Source organism: Narcine bancroftii, chromosome 3 (assembly GCF_036971445.1).
Source record: "Narcine bancroftii isolate sNarBan1 chromosome 3, sNarBan1.hap1, whole genome shotgun sequence".
Classification (NCBI taxonomy): domain Eukaryota; kingdom Metazoa; phylum Chordata; class Chondrichthyes; order Torpediniformes; family Narcinidae; genus Narcine; species Narcine bancroftii.
Window position 1 is genome coordinate 361,396,098 of NC_091471.1, and position 16,606 is coordinate 361,412,703.

At 40.6% G+C, this 16,606-nt stretch overlaps 1 protein-coding gene across 2 annotated transcripts in view; it reads right to left on the reverse strand.

Annotated features, from left to right (window-relative positions):
- LOC138759501 (zinc transporter ZIP11-like) overlaps positions 1-16,606 on the reverse strand; it is a 489,253-nt gene that overhangs the window by 446,982 nt on the left and 25,665 nt on the right. For both annotated transcript variants that reach the window (XM_069930028.1, XM_069930027.1), the window contains one exon: positions 8,869-9,027. In XM_069930028.1, coding sequence (XP_069786129.1) covers positions 8,869-9,027 — 159 coding nt within the window. The remainder of the gene's footprint in view (positions 1-8,868; positions 9,028-16,606) is intronic.

Consider the following 16,606-nt stretch of genomic DNA (forward strand, 5'->3'; position numbering starts at 1 on the left):
CAGGTACACTTCACTCCTGAAGCTTCTACTGCACTAACAGGTAGATAAGGTCTATTTAGACTGAATCAATCTGAGCAAATGGAAAATGTTGTTGGAGAATGATAGCTGCTGTGGCAACTATTTACAACCAAATGCTTTGTGTGAACAAGACATCTGGTTCAGGTTTCACAGAGACATTTATAACCCTCACCTATTTGACTGGATCTGATTCATACTCCATCAGGGGATATTCTGAACAAATCAATAAATCAATATTAAAAAAAACAAGTTTAACAGCGCCACTTAGTGTTAATCTGCTCAAGTTATTACTGCATCTGGTTCAGAAATACCACCATTCAAACCCTTTAACTCCCAGGATTGTTCAATTTCTTTCCATTTCTGATTTGACAGAGCTATTTACTTCTGGTCAAACTGGAAGAGCATTTAAAATCTTTGTACCAAATGAAATTAAAGATATGATTCCTGTTTGGCATTGAGGGTCCACTCAATATTCAGAGGGAAAGATTGGGATGGGAATATTGCACCAATTCTTCACTTGGTCTTGAAATGTGGCAAGGACAGGCTTCACTCACAGGGACGCCTCGGAAATGGGGATCCGACAGAGTAACTTCACTGCTCGTTTCACAAATATCCAGATGGTCTTCCAGCAGTAAACCCCTCCGAAGGGGATAAAGGAAATGCTTGGAATGTTAAGAGCAAATAATAAAAAAAGGTGCAGATATACGACGAACAGATGGTGGTGGTTCAGCAAGCCTTCTTGAGCAATGGAAGAGAACAATAGATATGTTTTAAATGGCAGAATTGGTACGAGTTCGGATGAGTGTTGGGGTGGGGGGGTGGAGATATGTAATCAGTTGGACACATCACACTTTTGGTGTGTTTCAGACCATAGATCAGTGTGGCCAGTAAGAAAAATAATGACGAAGGAACATTCTGCAACAGTGAGATGCAGAATACAGAAGTTGCTGGAACCTGAAACTAAGAGAACACTGGAAACGTCCAGACGCCTGACGCCTGGTCAGTTTGCAACATGCAAGATCTGCTCTTCTGGCTTCTTTCAGAAGTCGCAATTTTTTCTGTAAGTGAGCAAATTCAGCCGGTCACTGTCAAATGCTTTCGGAACGACTTGCGAAAGTTGATTGTGAACATGGTTGAAAAGTTTCAGCAATCAAGAAGGAATTCAACATTGCCATTACTTTGCAATCAAACATGCTGCAATGTGACAGGCTGGAATTCAGGTTTTAGATCAGGGGGATATTTTCTTCTCCTGAAATCATTATATTCCATTTCCAAAATGTTCAAGTGTAAAAGGCATTAAGCTTTTAAATTGAAAATTCAAAAGCTGTTTCTATTCAAATTCTGAGTGGATTTTGATTCGAGTTAACAATTTTAGCTCTGGTTGTGCTCTAGGTCCAGAACATATTCATAGTCATCGGACTTAACCATTCAAAATACACAAATTTAAAGGAAAACAGTTTCTGCTTAATCAGTGCATGTCAAGAAATCTACAAGAGACACTGTACCCCCTTTCTTTATTCTGAGGCCAGAAGCTGGAGGTGGGATCACAAGATATAGAAGCAGAAGTAGGCCCAATGAGTCTGCCCGAAATCCACCGAACAACTTCGCTTCCACAGCTACCTGTTCCACAATCTCATGACCCTCTGACTAAAGAATTTTTCTGCACCCTGAAAATATTTCAAAATACTGTGCTCTACAATGTATTCATAGATATATTCAATATCTCACTCCAGCAGGGAGTGGTACCAGCAGGCGTCAATCTTATCAGTGCCTAAGAGTGTAGTAGTCTGTTATAATGACTTTCGACTAGTCGCACTTGCATCAACAGTGATAAAGTTTTTTGAAAGGCTGATGTTGAGGCATATCAGCTCCTGTCTGAGCAGTGATATGGATACATTCCAGTTTGCCTATCATGGCAATAGGTCTATGGCAGATGCCCTCTCACTGGCTCTTCACAAAGCCCTGGAACACTCAAACAGTAAAGATCCATTTATCAGGGTGTTTTTTTAATCGACTACAGTCCAGCATTTACACCATCATCGCCTCAAAACTGATCAGCAAATGCCAAGACGCGAGACATAACATCCCACTGTGTAACTGGATCCTGGATTTCCTCACCTCCACACCACAATCAGTGAGGATTGGTAAGAACATCTCCTCCACAATTTTCCATTTGTACCAGAGCACCACAGCACTGCGCTCTTAACCCCCTGCTCTTCTCACTTTACACCTACGACAGTGTGGCTAGTATGGCAATAACACCATCTACAAATTTGGCGATGATACCATGGAAGTGGGTTGTTTAAAGAAAGATGATGAGTCAACATACAGAGATGGAGATTGAAAACTTGGCTGAATGGTGCATCAACAACCTTGCACTCTATGTCACCAAAACCAAGGAGCTGATTATTGACTTCAGGGGTATACAATCCAGTGATCATTGTGAGGTGGAGAGAGTGAGCAAAGTTCTGGGGGAGGGTCACCATCTCGGAGGATTTTTCCAGATCCAACACACTAGCAGCATCGGGAAGAAAGCACGCCAGTGTCTCTACTTCCTCAGGAGTTTGCAGAGGTTTGGTAGGACATCAGAAACACTGGCAAATTTTTACTGACATGTGCTGGAAAGTGTGCTGACCTGCTGCATCACAGTCTGATAGGGGGACACCAATATCCCTGAGCGTAAAGAAATGTAGTGGTCACAGCCCAGGATAGAAGCAAAACCCTCTCCACTATCGAGAACATCTCCAGGGAATGCTACCATCAGAGAACATCAGCAATCATCAAGGATCCACAGCACATGCTCTGTTCTCACTGCTGCCATCAGGAAAGAGGTGTAGATCACCAAGACTCACATCACCAGGTACAGGAGCAGCTGCTACCCCTCCACCATCAGGCTCCTCAACAACAAACTCAATCAGCGACTTTAAGGACTCTTACTTGTGCACTTTATTGAGTTTTTTTTAATTCTCTCTGTATTGCAGTTTGTTTACATTCATTATCTGTTTACAGTTCTTTATTTAAATGTGTACACTGTGTACAGTTTTTTTTGTTGCACTACCACCAAGTGGTCATTCTGCCTCCAAATCTGAAATCTGCTATTTGCCGCACTGAAGGTGGGAAAATTGTACAAATTGCCACAATCCAGATTTAATTTAGTGTTTGAAGTACAAAGGGCTACGCCAGCACATTTCTTCACTTCCAAACAGAAGAGGAACATTCTTGGGGCCCACATATTACACGACCTTTGTTTCCTCAATTTCAATTCTTATATTGCAGCAGAAACAAAGAACAAAGTGGGAGATAGTTCAATATTTGATTCGGAAAACAAATCAAGAGCAAATCTAAAGATTCCATTAGAAGTATCATTTCTACGCTCGTGTGGTATATTTTTTTACGTGTGAATGAGAGTCCAAAATACCTTTAATGAACACATAATTAGAATCAAATTCATTTGGAACAGTGAGTATTTATCATCTTCTCCAATTGTCGCAATAAACAATTAATGAGCTGCAGATATTGTACAGACTTCACACAGACATAACTACCAGTGGCTCATTAACATTGTCAAACAGCAGCAAGAGAAATTAAGCTTTAAATGGAACAGCATGAAATATGATGTACGTTTAGAATAATTTATCAAAAAATTGCATAAATATATACTTCTGTGCAGAGATAAACAAAATTATGGAGAATTGTTCCTACAATGTGAAGGAAATAGCTGTTTTTTTTAAATCATGGTCACCAAGCAACAATTTGTGGTGAAACATTAACACATGAAACAAACTCAGCACTGCACAGAAGTATTTTCTTCATGTTCAGTAGCTCGCAAAGGTCATAAAGTAATTAAATGAAAATAATTCAATCATTTAGATTTTGAAAGAGGCATCTTACTGGCTTACAACTAGAATTAGAATTCCTTATTTCTTAAGGCTTCAATTTTCAAAAACTCTACATTGACCTATCTCATCCTTTGTGTCTGATGGCTGCAGAAGCTAAGAGAATTCTTCCTCTTCTTGCTGGCCTTATGTGCATTACCAAGGTGTCATCATTCCTCATTTCAATCAGACGTAGGAATTTCTGCTGTTTACTCGATTAGATAATAACCACTTTAAACAAGGATATCAAGACGTATCATCCAAAGGGGACTATCGGAAATGTTAGCTCATCAATCAACAGAACTGCTAAATTATACATCTCAAAAGTGAAGTATGCATGCCCCTTGGTTATGGAGGAAAGTACTGATATCATTCAACATTTTCCAAGCACTAAAATGCTCACAACTTCAGTTGTATTAAATTTTACACTTGTCATCAAACAATATAGATCTAAAGGCAGCCTTAAGCATTTATCTGAAAACGAGGCTGAACATCCATGATAATGTTCATCAACAATTAAAATAACCGTCACCATAATGTAGTGACATTAAACTGATCGCAAGATGCTTTAAGTTTTATATTGCCATTTTATCCTTGAAGGTATTCAATAAATTCAAAAACTGCAATTCCTAACTAAATTTGAATTGCTGAAAGATTTCTAGTCACTTTCATTTCACTGACCTTTCAAAATGCCAAATGCACATCTTAATTCCTCACTGCTTTTTTACTTCACGTCCCAACATCCAAAGGTGTTGCCTCTCCGTTGCCCTCCAAAACCCAGGACCATACCTCACGTGGAACATCATTTGAAGTGCGGCGTGAGGATCAGTGATCGAAAAGCGATCAGACCCTGTGGCATGACACCATTTCCGAGTGCTGCCATTCCCCCAAGCATCAGAGTTTGACGACCAAGTTCATTATCATCCAATTGCACAAGTACTAGCAGATAGTAGATTACAAAAAAAAGCAAGATCTCAGATGCATCACGATTTTGGACACCCACACCCCCCCTTGGCTGAGAATTCTGATCTTAGCAAATACTGTGATCAAATCTAGGGATGACGTCGTCCCTGGCTGAAATATATAGGGCCAAGTGCCACAGTCTCACAGCTGAAGATTAGAGGAGACTTGCTGGACCACTCATGGAAGAACCCTTCTCATTGTGACAATAAACTTTTAATGTGAATTTGAAACCAAGTATGAAGTATATTCTGGTGGGAAATAGTATCCATAGAATAAACATTACTTGGAATGATGCATCAAATGAGATATTGTGAAATCACACGCTTTTCATCTGACACTTCTTGTGTTTCAATGTTCTGTATCTTTAATTTGAATGTCCTGTTAATCACTTGAAACCCCCAGAAATCTAACAGATTTCAGGTCTCATTTCAAAATTTCCAACAGGGGAATAGCATCCCCTCTCCTAATGAGCTTTCCCTCTCAACACGGTTAGCGCAACTCTTTCACAGCGCCACCGATCTGGACTGGGGTTCGAATCCCGCGCTGACTGTAAGGAGTTTGTGCGTTCTCCCAGTGTTTGCGTGGGTTTTCCCCAGCGGCTCGTTTCCTCTCACCATTCAAAAACGCACTGGAAGCTAAGGTCAATCGGGTGTAATTGGACAACATGGGCTTGTGGGCTGAAATTATTCCGACCTCAATCAAGTAACCAGTAGCAGACAAGGATGCCGGGATTGTAACCAAAACGAAGGCTGGGCTTAATTAGCATTTTGCAAATGAAATAATGCAGGGTAGGAGTTTATTGACAAGGTGACAATGCAGTATGTCTACATTTTTTTAAAAAAAGAGCAAGCTTTTTAAACAAAATCTAAGCAACATGGTCATGAACAAAACAAAGACAAAATAAAAAAGCTCACTTGTCTCCCCTGTAGAAAGTGAAGATGTCCATTCCCATTAAAATATCCGTTAGCAATCATATGAAATGCACTCTGGTTCACATGACGCTTAAAGACAGATTTCTGTCAAGTCAACTTGTAGCAGATGGCTTGTTGAAAATAGTCTGCCGATCTCCGATAAGTCCAATCGCCATTCTTCTCACCTCACCCACTGCAACCGATACCACGCTCCCCGTGTCCCATACACAAACATGCTGGAGAAATTCAGCTGCTCACATGCTGAAGAAGGAAATAGTAACTAACGCATGACGTCAGGTATAAGCAAAATCAAGCAGAGCCAACTTAGAGGCACCAACCGACCCCAGTGCTTAATGGCCAAATTTGAATTTTTTTTAATTTACTCGACAAAAATTGCAGGAAAAAAAAAACTGGTGACCGGCATGAATAATTATTGTGTACACGGAAGACCTACTTCCAACATACTTAATACACCGTTACTTTCAGGTCTTTTGGTTACTATGGCGTGACTTGATTTTAACTGTCTCCTCAATGGAAAAATCAAGCAGAACATCCTTCATGAGAATAGAATATTGGCAGCACACAGCTCACATTCGAAATCACCCAGCTATTTGTCATTTGCAAAATGAGGCCCTTTGTACTATAATTAGCATATCAATTGATGACCAATATTGTATTTTAATAGTGACTGAATAGTGAGAAGACTTTGTTTTTGTCTAAATATTAGGAGATTGGGATTTCTTCAGCAGAGGGCTGTTATTTTACTTCAAAGGAATTCTGCAAGGTTTATGTCTTACCAAGTGCACAGCTGTTCCTCTTTTAATGTTTCTTAATAAACCTAATGCTAGCTGAGTAGTGTCACAGCAACAACGTCACACTCAACTATTGCAAAGCTAAGGAACTGATCGCAGACTTCAGGAGGGGGATAATCAGGAGAACACAAACTAGTCTTCATCAAGGGGTCAGCAGTGGAATGGGTTAAGAACTCCAAATTCCTGGGTGTAAACATTTCTGAAAATCTATCCCGGGGTCTCTATGCCAATGCAGTCACAAAGAGGGCTCTCCAGCAACTTCATGAGGAGTTTGAGGAGATTTGGAATGTCTCCAAAGACTCTTGCAAATTTCTGCAGGTGTACCGTGATAGCGTTCTGACTGGTTGCATCACTGTCTGGTATGGAGGTGCCAAGACACAGTGCAGTAAAAGGATACAGAGTTGTGAACTCAGCCAGTGCCATCACAGGCATCAGTCTTCACTCCATTAAGGACATCTACAAGAGGAGGCATATTAGGAAAGCAGTTTCTATTCTCAAGAACCCTCACCGCTCAGGCCATGTCCTCTTCTCACTGCTACCATCAGGAAGGAGATACAGACTAACACCCACAGTACCCAAAGGTACAAAAACCTGCCATCAGATATCCGTATGGACAATAAACCACAGACTCGACCTCACTTTTCTCTTCTTTTTAACTTATTTAAAAAATTTAATTTATAGCAATTTTGCACCTGAAATGCTGCCACAAAACAACAAATATTGTGACATGTCCATGGCAATAAATTCTGATGAACTGACTGAGCAAACAGGCAGCAGAGGTTTGCTCAAGTAGTACTGGCTCCGAGAATAATTCTGCATTCAAGTGGCTGAAGGTTTCAGCGGCTGAGCTGAGGTCAGACTCGAGTCAAATAATGCTGGCATTCTTGGAGATGGAGTCCGTGTGTCCGGCCAGAAGCAAATTGAATTTCACATTGAAGTTTCCACCCTCATCCAATAATTTCTTTTTCTGGACACGCAGCACAGGACAGGCCCTTCCAGCCTACGAGCTCCTGCCACCCAAGTACAGCAAATTAACCTACAAACCCATACCCTTGGAAGGGTGGGAGGAAACTGCCACACCCGGAGGAAATCCACAGACACAGGGAGTGTGTTCAAATCCTTACAGACAGCATCTGATTCAAACCCGAGTCACTAGCTTTGTCCTAACCGCTGCGCTAATTGTTTTCCGTTCATTTTTATGATGCAAATCAGCTGATAAGTTGTTCAAATCAGCTAATTGGATTGCATGTTGGTTATTTTTTTTGTAGCGGATGTATCCGTGCAGATACACTCTTACTGGTCCCCCCCCACCGCCCAGCTCACTACTTTGAAAAGGTATCTGTTCAACTTTCAAAATCTGCCTTCTGTGACCAAACTCCCAGAATTTCAAAAAAAAATTGTCTGATCACAGGTCACTGCTTCCACTCACTGAACTAACAATAATGATTTCATGTACATTCACTCGAATTCGACAAGGGGATACGGAGCGTTAAGAACCTTTTAAGCTTAAGGAGCTCATTCTAAACACACTGGTACTCTGCAATTAAACCACGAGTGTATGCTTCACACAAAGCTTCAGATAAGCTGGTGGATTGAAATATTTTCAAGTTACACCTCATATTTACTTTGGATCCACAATTATCATGTGTGTGGGATGTGAAGACAGGGTACCATGCCTAACTACAAATACATTATCCATCCGAACACCTCTGCAATCCTACACACCTCTGATCAACTTCAATCTCCTCTGCTTCTGCATCCACTTATTTAAGGTTTGTTGTTCAATCATTATGAAGGAAGAGAGGCAGAGAACACCCACCCTCCACTTGCTAACTCCTTCTTACACCATAAAGGGACGTCATGCAATGTGACAAGATACTTTGCATCTCCAGACTTGGACCCGATATGGGTAGCCGAACAGTCAGTGTCCACTGGTGACCACACTGTCACTCACCAAGTGCACCTTCACTGAACTTAGAGAGTGTCCTCATTTAAGGAAAATGAACAAACAAACATTCAGATAGAAAATTATTATTTCACAGTAATATTTTAAATCTAATATCAGAGGTTATGTTGAATATTACTACTGGTTTAATTTTTGACCAGTTATTTTCTGGTAAAAATAGTCAACACTTTCAGGACTCTCCAATGACTTCTATAAAGCCTTCCCATGTTTCTTTTTCCTCTCTCTGCTTGAAATGCCAAACCATTCCGTGCACCAATAAAGAAATGCCTGCATCCCAAGGGAAGTTTGCAGATTCAAAGTGGATTTGATTTATACACACTCACCAGTGACGGCAGAAAAGCATCAGCCAAATAAACAAAGACTGCTCCGAGCGTGAAGCCCACTCCCACAGGAAAGAAGGAAAATGCTCCGTAGGTACCTGAAGATTCCGCCATCTCAATCGCAGGGGCCAGCAATGACCAGTAAGAGGCAGCCAGCATAACCTTTGGAACAAGAACAAAATGAACAGCAAATTTAATTCATGAACTCAACAAGAACACGCTTTGAGAAAAAGAACAATGGGAATTGCATGTGAAAAATGAACAGCAAACCCCCCCCCCCCCCAATGGAATACTCAAACTTCCGGGAGCAATTTTTCAGGAAAAATTGAGGGGGTCAACTATTACTTTTGGGGTAAATACATGCAACATCTAGGTCGTCAGGAGCTTGGATGGGCAGGCAGCCGGCTGGGACTGGGTGGTAAGTCCGCCTTCAGAGGTCAGGGGCTCCACTGGGCAGGCGGCCAAAGCGAGGATTCGCGGTTCAGGGCATCAAGAGCTCCGGTGGGCCAGTGGGCGAGGCAAGGATCCGCAGTCAGGGCACATGGAGCTGAGAGGGGCGGGCAGCCAAGACGAGGGTTTGCAGTCAAGGTGTTGGGAGGGCAGCTGAGGCCAAAATTAGGGGGGTTGACTTTTACATGTGATACATGGAAAATAGCCGATTTTTGGACTAAAAATAGGGGTCAACTTTTACAAGGTATCGACTATTACGTGGGTATTTACGGTTAATTGCTTTTCTTGAAAACATTTTTATTGATTTGTAGAGAAAAATATTACGTTATATTGTCTACATATTAGTTCCGTAACTTTTATATAATGTAATACAGAATATGAATCATAAGTAATTTATACATTGTTTTGTGAACAATGCTCGAATAAAATAGAAATGTCCTTATAAAAGATTCACCACATATTCTAATATTATGGCATATTCATTGTTGGTTATCTAATTGAACTAATCCAGTAATTGCTGAACTGGGAAAGAACAAGCTTGAAGATTAACAACAGTGTGAATTGCATATGGAGAAAAATGTGTTACATTTATGGTTAACATCAGGAGGTGTTTTTTTTCCCCCCACTGTTTAACATCAGTTCACACAAGATAATAAGTTCTACATCAACTTATCCTGGCACAATGTCATCGATTTTTTAAAATCGAGTGGTAATCCTGTGAAAAACATCAGCATAAAGTCAGAAACTGATGGCAGCACTGAGCAGGATGGGCTGCTCTGTGAGCGAGATGATTTAACATTTCAGGTCAATCAGAAATTGATCATTGGAAATGAAACTGGCATGAAACGAATTGTCTGCCTAACTGACAGCTTTCGTTTCCTATTTTCTGGTTTCCAAAAGTACAAATTAATCTAGATTTTGCTTTAATAGCAAAGCCAGATAACTTGTGATGCATTAACAGTCCCCTTCAAAGACCTTATTGAGCAAATCTAATAAAGCACATGAAGGAATATTTTCCCATCTCATTTAATGATTGGCCATGATGAAATCAATACTGAGAATGAGGATTTACAACACAAACATGATCAAGTCTCATATTTTAAACTTTAATACTATTTTCGAGTTATTCAAAACACATTTCAATCGATGCTATTTTACAAAAATACAATGTTATTTTAATGACATCAATTTAATTCAATGCTACAAATTTTTCAAGGCAATAGACAAATATTAGATTTTTACAGTTAAAATCATTTGACCTCAAATTAAGGTTTTGCTTTCACAATAGTCCCAAATGGAAGCAACGTCTCCTCCCCACTGATCACCAGCACAGGCGCACCTCAAGGATACGTGCTCAGCCCACTGCTCTACTCATTATACATCCACCACTGTGTGACCAGGCACAATTCCAACGCCATCTACAAGTTTGCCGATGACACCGCAGTTGTCAGCGGAATCACAAACAGCCATGAGGAAGTGTACAGCAGTTCGTTGAATGGTGTAATGACAACAACCTCGCGCTCAACGTCAGCAAAACCAAGGAGATGATTGTGGGCTTTAGGAGGACCCAGCAGTCCTCACTGAAGAGTCAGTTGTGGAGAGGGTCCAGAACTTCAAATTCCTGGGTGTCAACTTCTCGGAGGCTGTCCTGAAGCCTCCACGTTGATGCAATTGCAAAGTCTCATGCATGGCTATACATTGTGAGGTGTCTGAGGACATCCGGTACGTCACCGAAGACTCTCGTAAACTTCTGAGCATTCTGGCTGGTTGCATCACTGCCTGATATGGAGGCACCAACTCGAAGGACAAGAATAAACTCCAGAGGGTTGTTAACTCGGCCTGCGATATCACAGGCACCACACTTCACTCCATCGAGGACAACTCTTAAAAATGCAGCCTCTATCCTCCCTACCACCCAGGATTCACTCTGCTACCGTCGGGGAAAAGGTACAGGAGCCGAAAGATGAACAGCCAGCGGCACAGGGACAGCTTCTTCCCCCCGCTGCCATCAGAGTCCTGAATGATCAATGAACCAAAGACACTGCCTTACTTTTAGTATTTCTTATAAGAATGCTGTAAGATGGTTATAATATGTATGTTTGCACTAGGACGCTGCCGCAAAACACCGAATTTCATGACTCGTTCATGACAATAAATCCTGATTCTGATTGCATGAGCAGACCTTGCAAATTTAAAAAAAACCTTCAATGCAGGCGTTTTCTTTCTATTCAGGTATCACCATAAGTAATCCCTTACCAATCAGAGCACCTATGGCATAGGGATTACTTATGGTGGGATGTGAGTGGAAAGAAAACGTTTGAAAACCACTGCTTTAAAGCAAGATGGTTGTTTGCTCTAAAAAATTATTTGTACCAACTTACATTTATGTGAAACATTATCACTGTAAAATATCTAAAAGGTTTATTGCGAGAACCTTTGCAGACAATTTATAAATATATTGCAGTGTCTTCATTTTACGTAGGAAGCAGCAGATCAAGGTGACAGCTCACAATCTCCCACTTAAGAATATGAGATATGCAGTAAATCCTGGCCTCGTGACCAGCACCCACATCTCATCAGTAATGAGAAAAACAGATTCAAGATCAAAAAGATAATTTTATGGAGCTTCATAAAAGAAGATTCAGTAAGGTTCAAGGACCTCTGGCATCTTAGGCACCATTATTTATAATGGAGATATTAAAATTGAGGACATGTTACAGGCCAGAGAAACACAGATATTGCAGAAGGATTACAGAAGTTTCAAAGGAGAGTTATGGACAAGGCCAGGAATTGTTCCGAACACATGATTATTAAGTTTAACTCCAGGCATTGTTCAAGTGGGTGACAGTTAACCAGAATCAAGGAGTATTTTAATAAAATGGAAAAGTGAAAATTAAAAGCAGTGACTAGTGGAGCTCCGCAGGAATCCGTTCTGGGAACCACGTTCTTCATGATTTTTATAAATGACCAAGATGAGAAAGTGGAAGGATGGGGCAGTAAGTTTGCAGATGATACCAAGGTTGGAGGAGATGTGCATAGAGCTGAGGGTTGTCGTAGATTACAAAAGGTTGGACAGAATTCAGAGTTGGGCGTAAAAGTGGAGGATGGAGTTCAATCTGGATAAGTGTGAGGTGATATATTTTGGTAGGTCAAACCTGAAGGCTAAATACAGGGTTAATGGTCAGATGGTTAACAGTGTGGAAGAACAAAGGGACCTTAGGATCCAAATCCATACATCTCTCAAGATTGCTGTGATAGTTAAGTAGGCCTTGGTTAAGTCAGGAGATTGAATTCAAAAGTCAAGAGGCTATGTTGCAAATCTCTAAATCTCTGGTGAGACCACACTAGGAATACTGTGTTCAGTTCTCATCACCTCATAATAGGAAGGAGGAGATTGACCAGAATGCTGGCTGGATTGGAAAATAAGTCTTATGAGGCAAGGTATTTCTCCATGAAGTGAAGGAGGATGAGAGGTGACTTCAAGGTCTACAAGGCGGTCGGTGCCATTTTCCCAGGGCAGAAATAGCAAACACCAGAGGACATCTATACAAAGTGAAGGAGGGAATATTTAGGGGAGACATCAGGGGCATTTTTTTTTTAAAAAATACACACACACACACACACACACACACACACACACACACACACACACACACACACACACACACACACACACACACACACACACACACACACACACACACACACACACACACACACACACACACACACACACACACAGGTTAAGGGACATTTAAGAGACTCTTAGACAAGCACATGGATGAAATAAAAAGAGTTACAAAGGAGGAAGGGTTCCATTATTTTTTTGGTAGGAATATTTAGGTTGGCACAACATTGAGGGCCTAAGGGCCTGCATTTTGCTGGAGTGTTCTACGTTCTTAACATTGGTGGAGCACAGAAAGTACTAGTCTATGTTCCCTGATGATGCTGAAGCATGGTTAGACATACCTTGCAATATTGCAGGTAAATTGGCTGTCAGGTGCTTCTATCCTCTTTATGAGTAGAAGCTGCACTGTTAAGTTATTTCTCTCTGAAGAATGGTTGCGTGCAAATTTCTACATTACACTGTGACCACCATTCACTGATTTGAACGGCTGCAGAACACTTAAGGATCACTTAAAATATACAGTATAAGAGGCCCTACAGAGACTAGTGGTCTGGCCAACAGTGTATATAGGACCACTGTTGTTTACACATTATATTAATGATAATTAAAGTTGATGGTCTGATTAGTAAACTTGCAGACAATACAGACATTGGTGGAGTTGAGGACAGAGTGGAAGGTTGTCAAAGGAGAAGATAGTTCAACAAAAAAAAAATCAGCTATACAGATACAGTTTGAGGATGGCATCCCACAAACGTTGGCAGCATTGTTTCTCACTTCTACAGATGACCTGATCAACAAATATTGCCACAGATTGGTAACATTCGCAAAGTTTGTTTGAAAAACCAGAGAGCTGCACAAAGATAACTGGAATAAATTCAAGACCTTTTTTTTTCAAAACTAATGAATAGTACGGCTTTGTGGAGAACTGTGTCAAAGAACATTACACGGTCTTTTTTTGAAACAATTATCCAAGTGGACAGGCCTGTCAGAAATTAGGCTTGTGAAAATTGGCATTGACAGCTTACAGTAATCACCATGCAAGTTCAGGCAGTGATCTTGGGTCTGGAAAATAGCACTTGGTTGAAAGGACTGTGTTGCCCCAAATGAGGACCTTCTGTTAACAGTAGTTCATATTAGTGCATAGTGGAGCTCATTTGATTTTTTTTTTGTTAAAAGCTTGGTTATGGCAGGGTGTGCTTGAGAGTTTGAAAGTGATTACTGCAAACAAACAAGCCATAATTATTTCAAATACTAAATAAGCTTTTAATTTAATCCTGGAGCAACGTCCATGAAAATAATGTAAAATGAGTACATGATAAGTGGTACATTCACACAACTGTTGTCCAACAGTGCCATACCCTGCCAGATTGGGACCACCCGAAAATTGGAGTAACAACAGCTCACCTTCCATCTGGATATCCTCCAAGGTGGCATTAACATCGACTTCTGTCTTCTGTTAAAACCATACCTCCCCCCACCCACTTCATTTCCATTCCCATCTTCTTTCCACGAGGCGTGCGCATCTTCTAACTTTTTCCCCCACTCTCCTTTCACGATGGCATTGGTGCATTGGGTCCAGGAAAGTTTCTCCGGGATCGTGACTCCCAAGAACTTAAAATTTGCTCACCCTCTCCACCTTCGATTTCTGACCCATGATCACTGCCCTGTCCTTGATGGGTTTTGGGTTGGAAGGGGCCAGGGCAGATGTGCGGGAAATAGAGGAGGCGTAGGTGAGGGCAGGGTTAATGGCAGAAGAGGAGAAGCAACATTTTCTGAAGGACAGATAAGAATGGAAGACATCATTCCGGGAGGAGATGCAGACAAGACATTCCTATTGCTTGAGCATGCATTTTGAATCCAAATATTCAAATTTTTACTTCTATTGAAAATCTTGAAGGTTTGCATGTAGTTTAATTATTTGAACAATTGTGCAAGGATTTGTTACATTTCTCTTCATCATTACTAATATTAAAAAACGTATGCAATGTGGAAATGATCCCTCAGACGGGTGACTTTCTTTGCAATATTTACTCCACTATTTAAATTTAAAGTGATGCAGTTATCGGAATCTTTGAATACCTCCAAGTATTTTTTTTTTTTTTTTTTTTTTTAAAAGCTACCTTCAAACCAGAACATTTTAATGATAAAACTATAGACTTATAAAAAAAATTATAATTTGGGTACTTTTCTCCTCTGAACCAGACATGGATGGAGTTGATGCCTGGGAAGGAGACTTGTATGATGTTGTGAGCCTGCTTTCACTACCTTCAGCAGATCCTTCCGACCGTGGGCACTGAAGCTCCGACACCACGCTGTGATGCATCAGGTTATGTGCTTTCGATGAAGATGTTGGGAGATGTACCAAATGTCTTCAGCCTTCAAAAAAAAAGTTGAGGTGGTGGCGTGCTTCCTTGATAGTCGGGCCACTGGAAATGTTTACTCCAGCGAACTGGAAGCTAACTCCAGTCTCCACTTTCAGTAGAACTGACCAGCGATGAAAACTCCTCCTCTCCACCACCCCTCCCCCTACCTGGTCTATGATTATCTCTTCTCTTTTCTAGAGAGCAAAGTTACAGACTCCTCATTCTTTGATATCTCTTTAGTTTTAGTTCAGTTATCATCCTTGTAAATCTTTTTCTGTATTTTTGAGTCCCTCTGTAGCCTTTTTAAATTATGGAGACCAAAAATATACAGTAAAATCCCGGTTTTCCGGAATCCAATCAACCGACAGCCTCAAGCAACTGGCAAAAAAAAAAGAAAATTGCAGATAATAAATAGGTTTTTTTAAAAAATGGATGTTTAATATTGGAGCACGTCACCATTAGCTTGCCAATCCATGCAATCTGAAGCAACCAGAAAATTTACTTTTTGGGGGTCTACAAATCCCCATAGATGCCCGACACCAGAGGTTTTTGGTCTACGAGGAAACTAGCATTCCAGGTGGAGGTTAACCACAGTTTCATGCAAGTTTAGTAGAACAACTCTGCTATTCCAGTCCATTTGTATGGAAAAAAAACCTTTGTTATATTTGCCTTTTTATGGCCTTACTCATTTTCATGATTTTGAAATTGAATACCCTAGATCCCAAAAATGCTTAATTCAAATCAATTCTTATTTTCCAATTATATTTCCTTGCTCTTCCAAAATAAAGCAGCAGGTTATGCATGGAAATTAAATTGACAATTACATGCTGTTTCTATTATCTGAATTATTTTAAATTCCTCAATTATAGCATTTTTCAATCATCTGAATGAGAGAATATTTGCCAAATCCATATGACCAGTTGTTCTCACGATCTAATCCTTTAGGCTTTAGTGTATTCAGCTGCTTTTCAACTATGCAACACTGGCGAGAGCAGTAAACCTTCCTCACGAGTGCAGAGTGTGGTTTTGCTCGGTGTGACTGACAAAAATCCTGTCAATATAAAAACACAAAGCTTCAGAAACTCTGCAGGTCAAACAGTGTACTTTATATAGCAAAGATATATAACCAACGTTTCGGGCTCAAGTCCTTCATCAGGTATGGGCAATGTTTGGACACCTGTCATCATTTTGCTCAGACCTTGATGAAGGGCTCAAGCCTGAAATGTTGGTTATGTATTGTTACTGTATAAAGTCCACTATTTGACCTGCTGGGTTTCTCCAGCATTGTGTTTCTACTTCA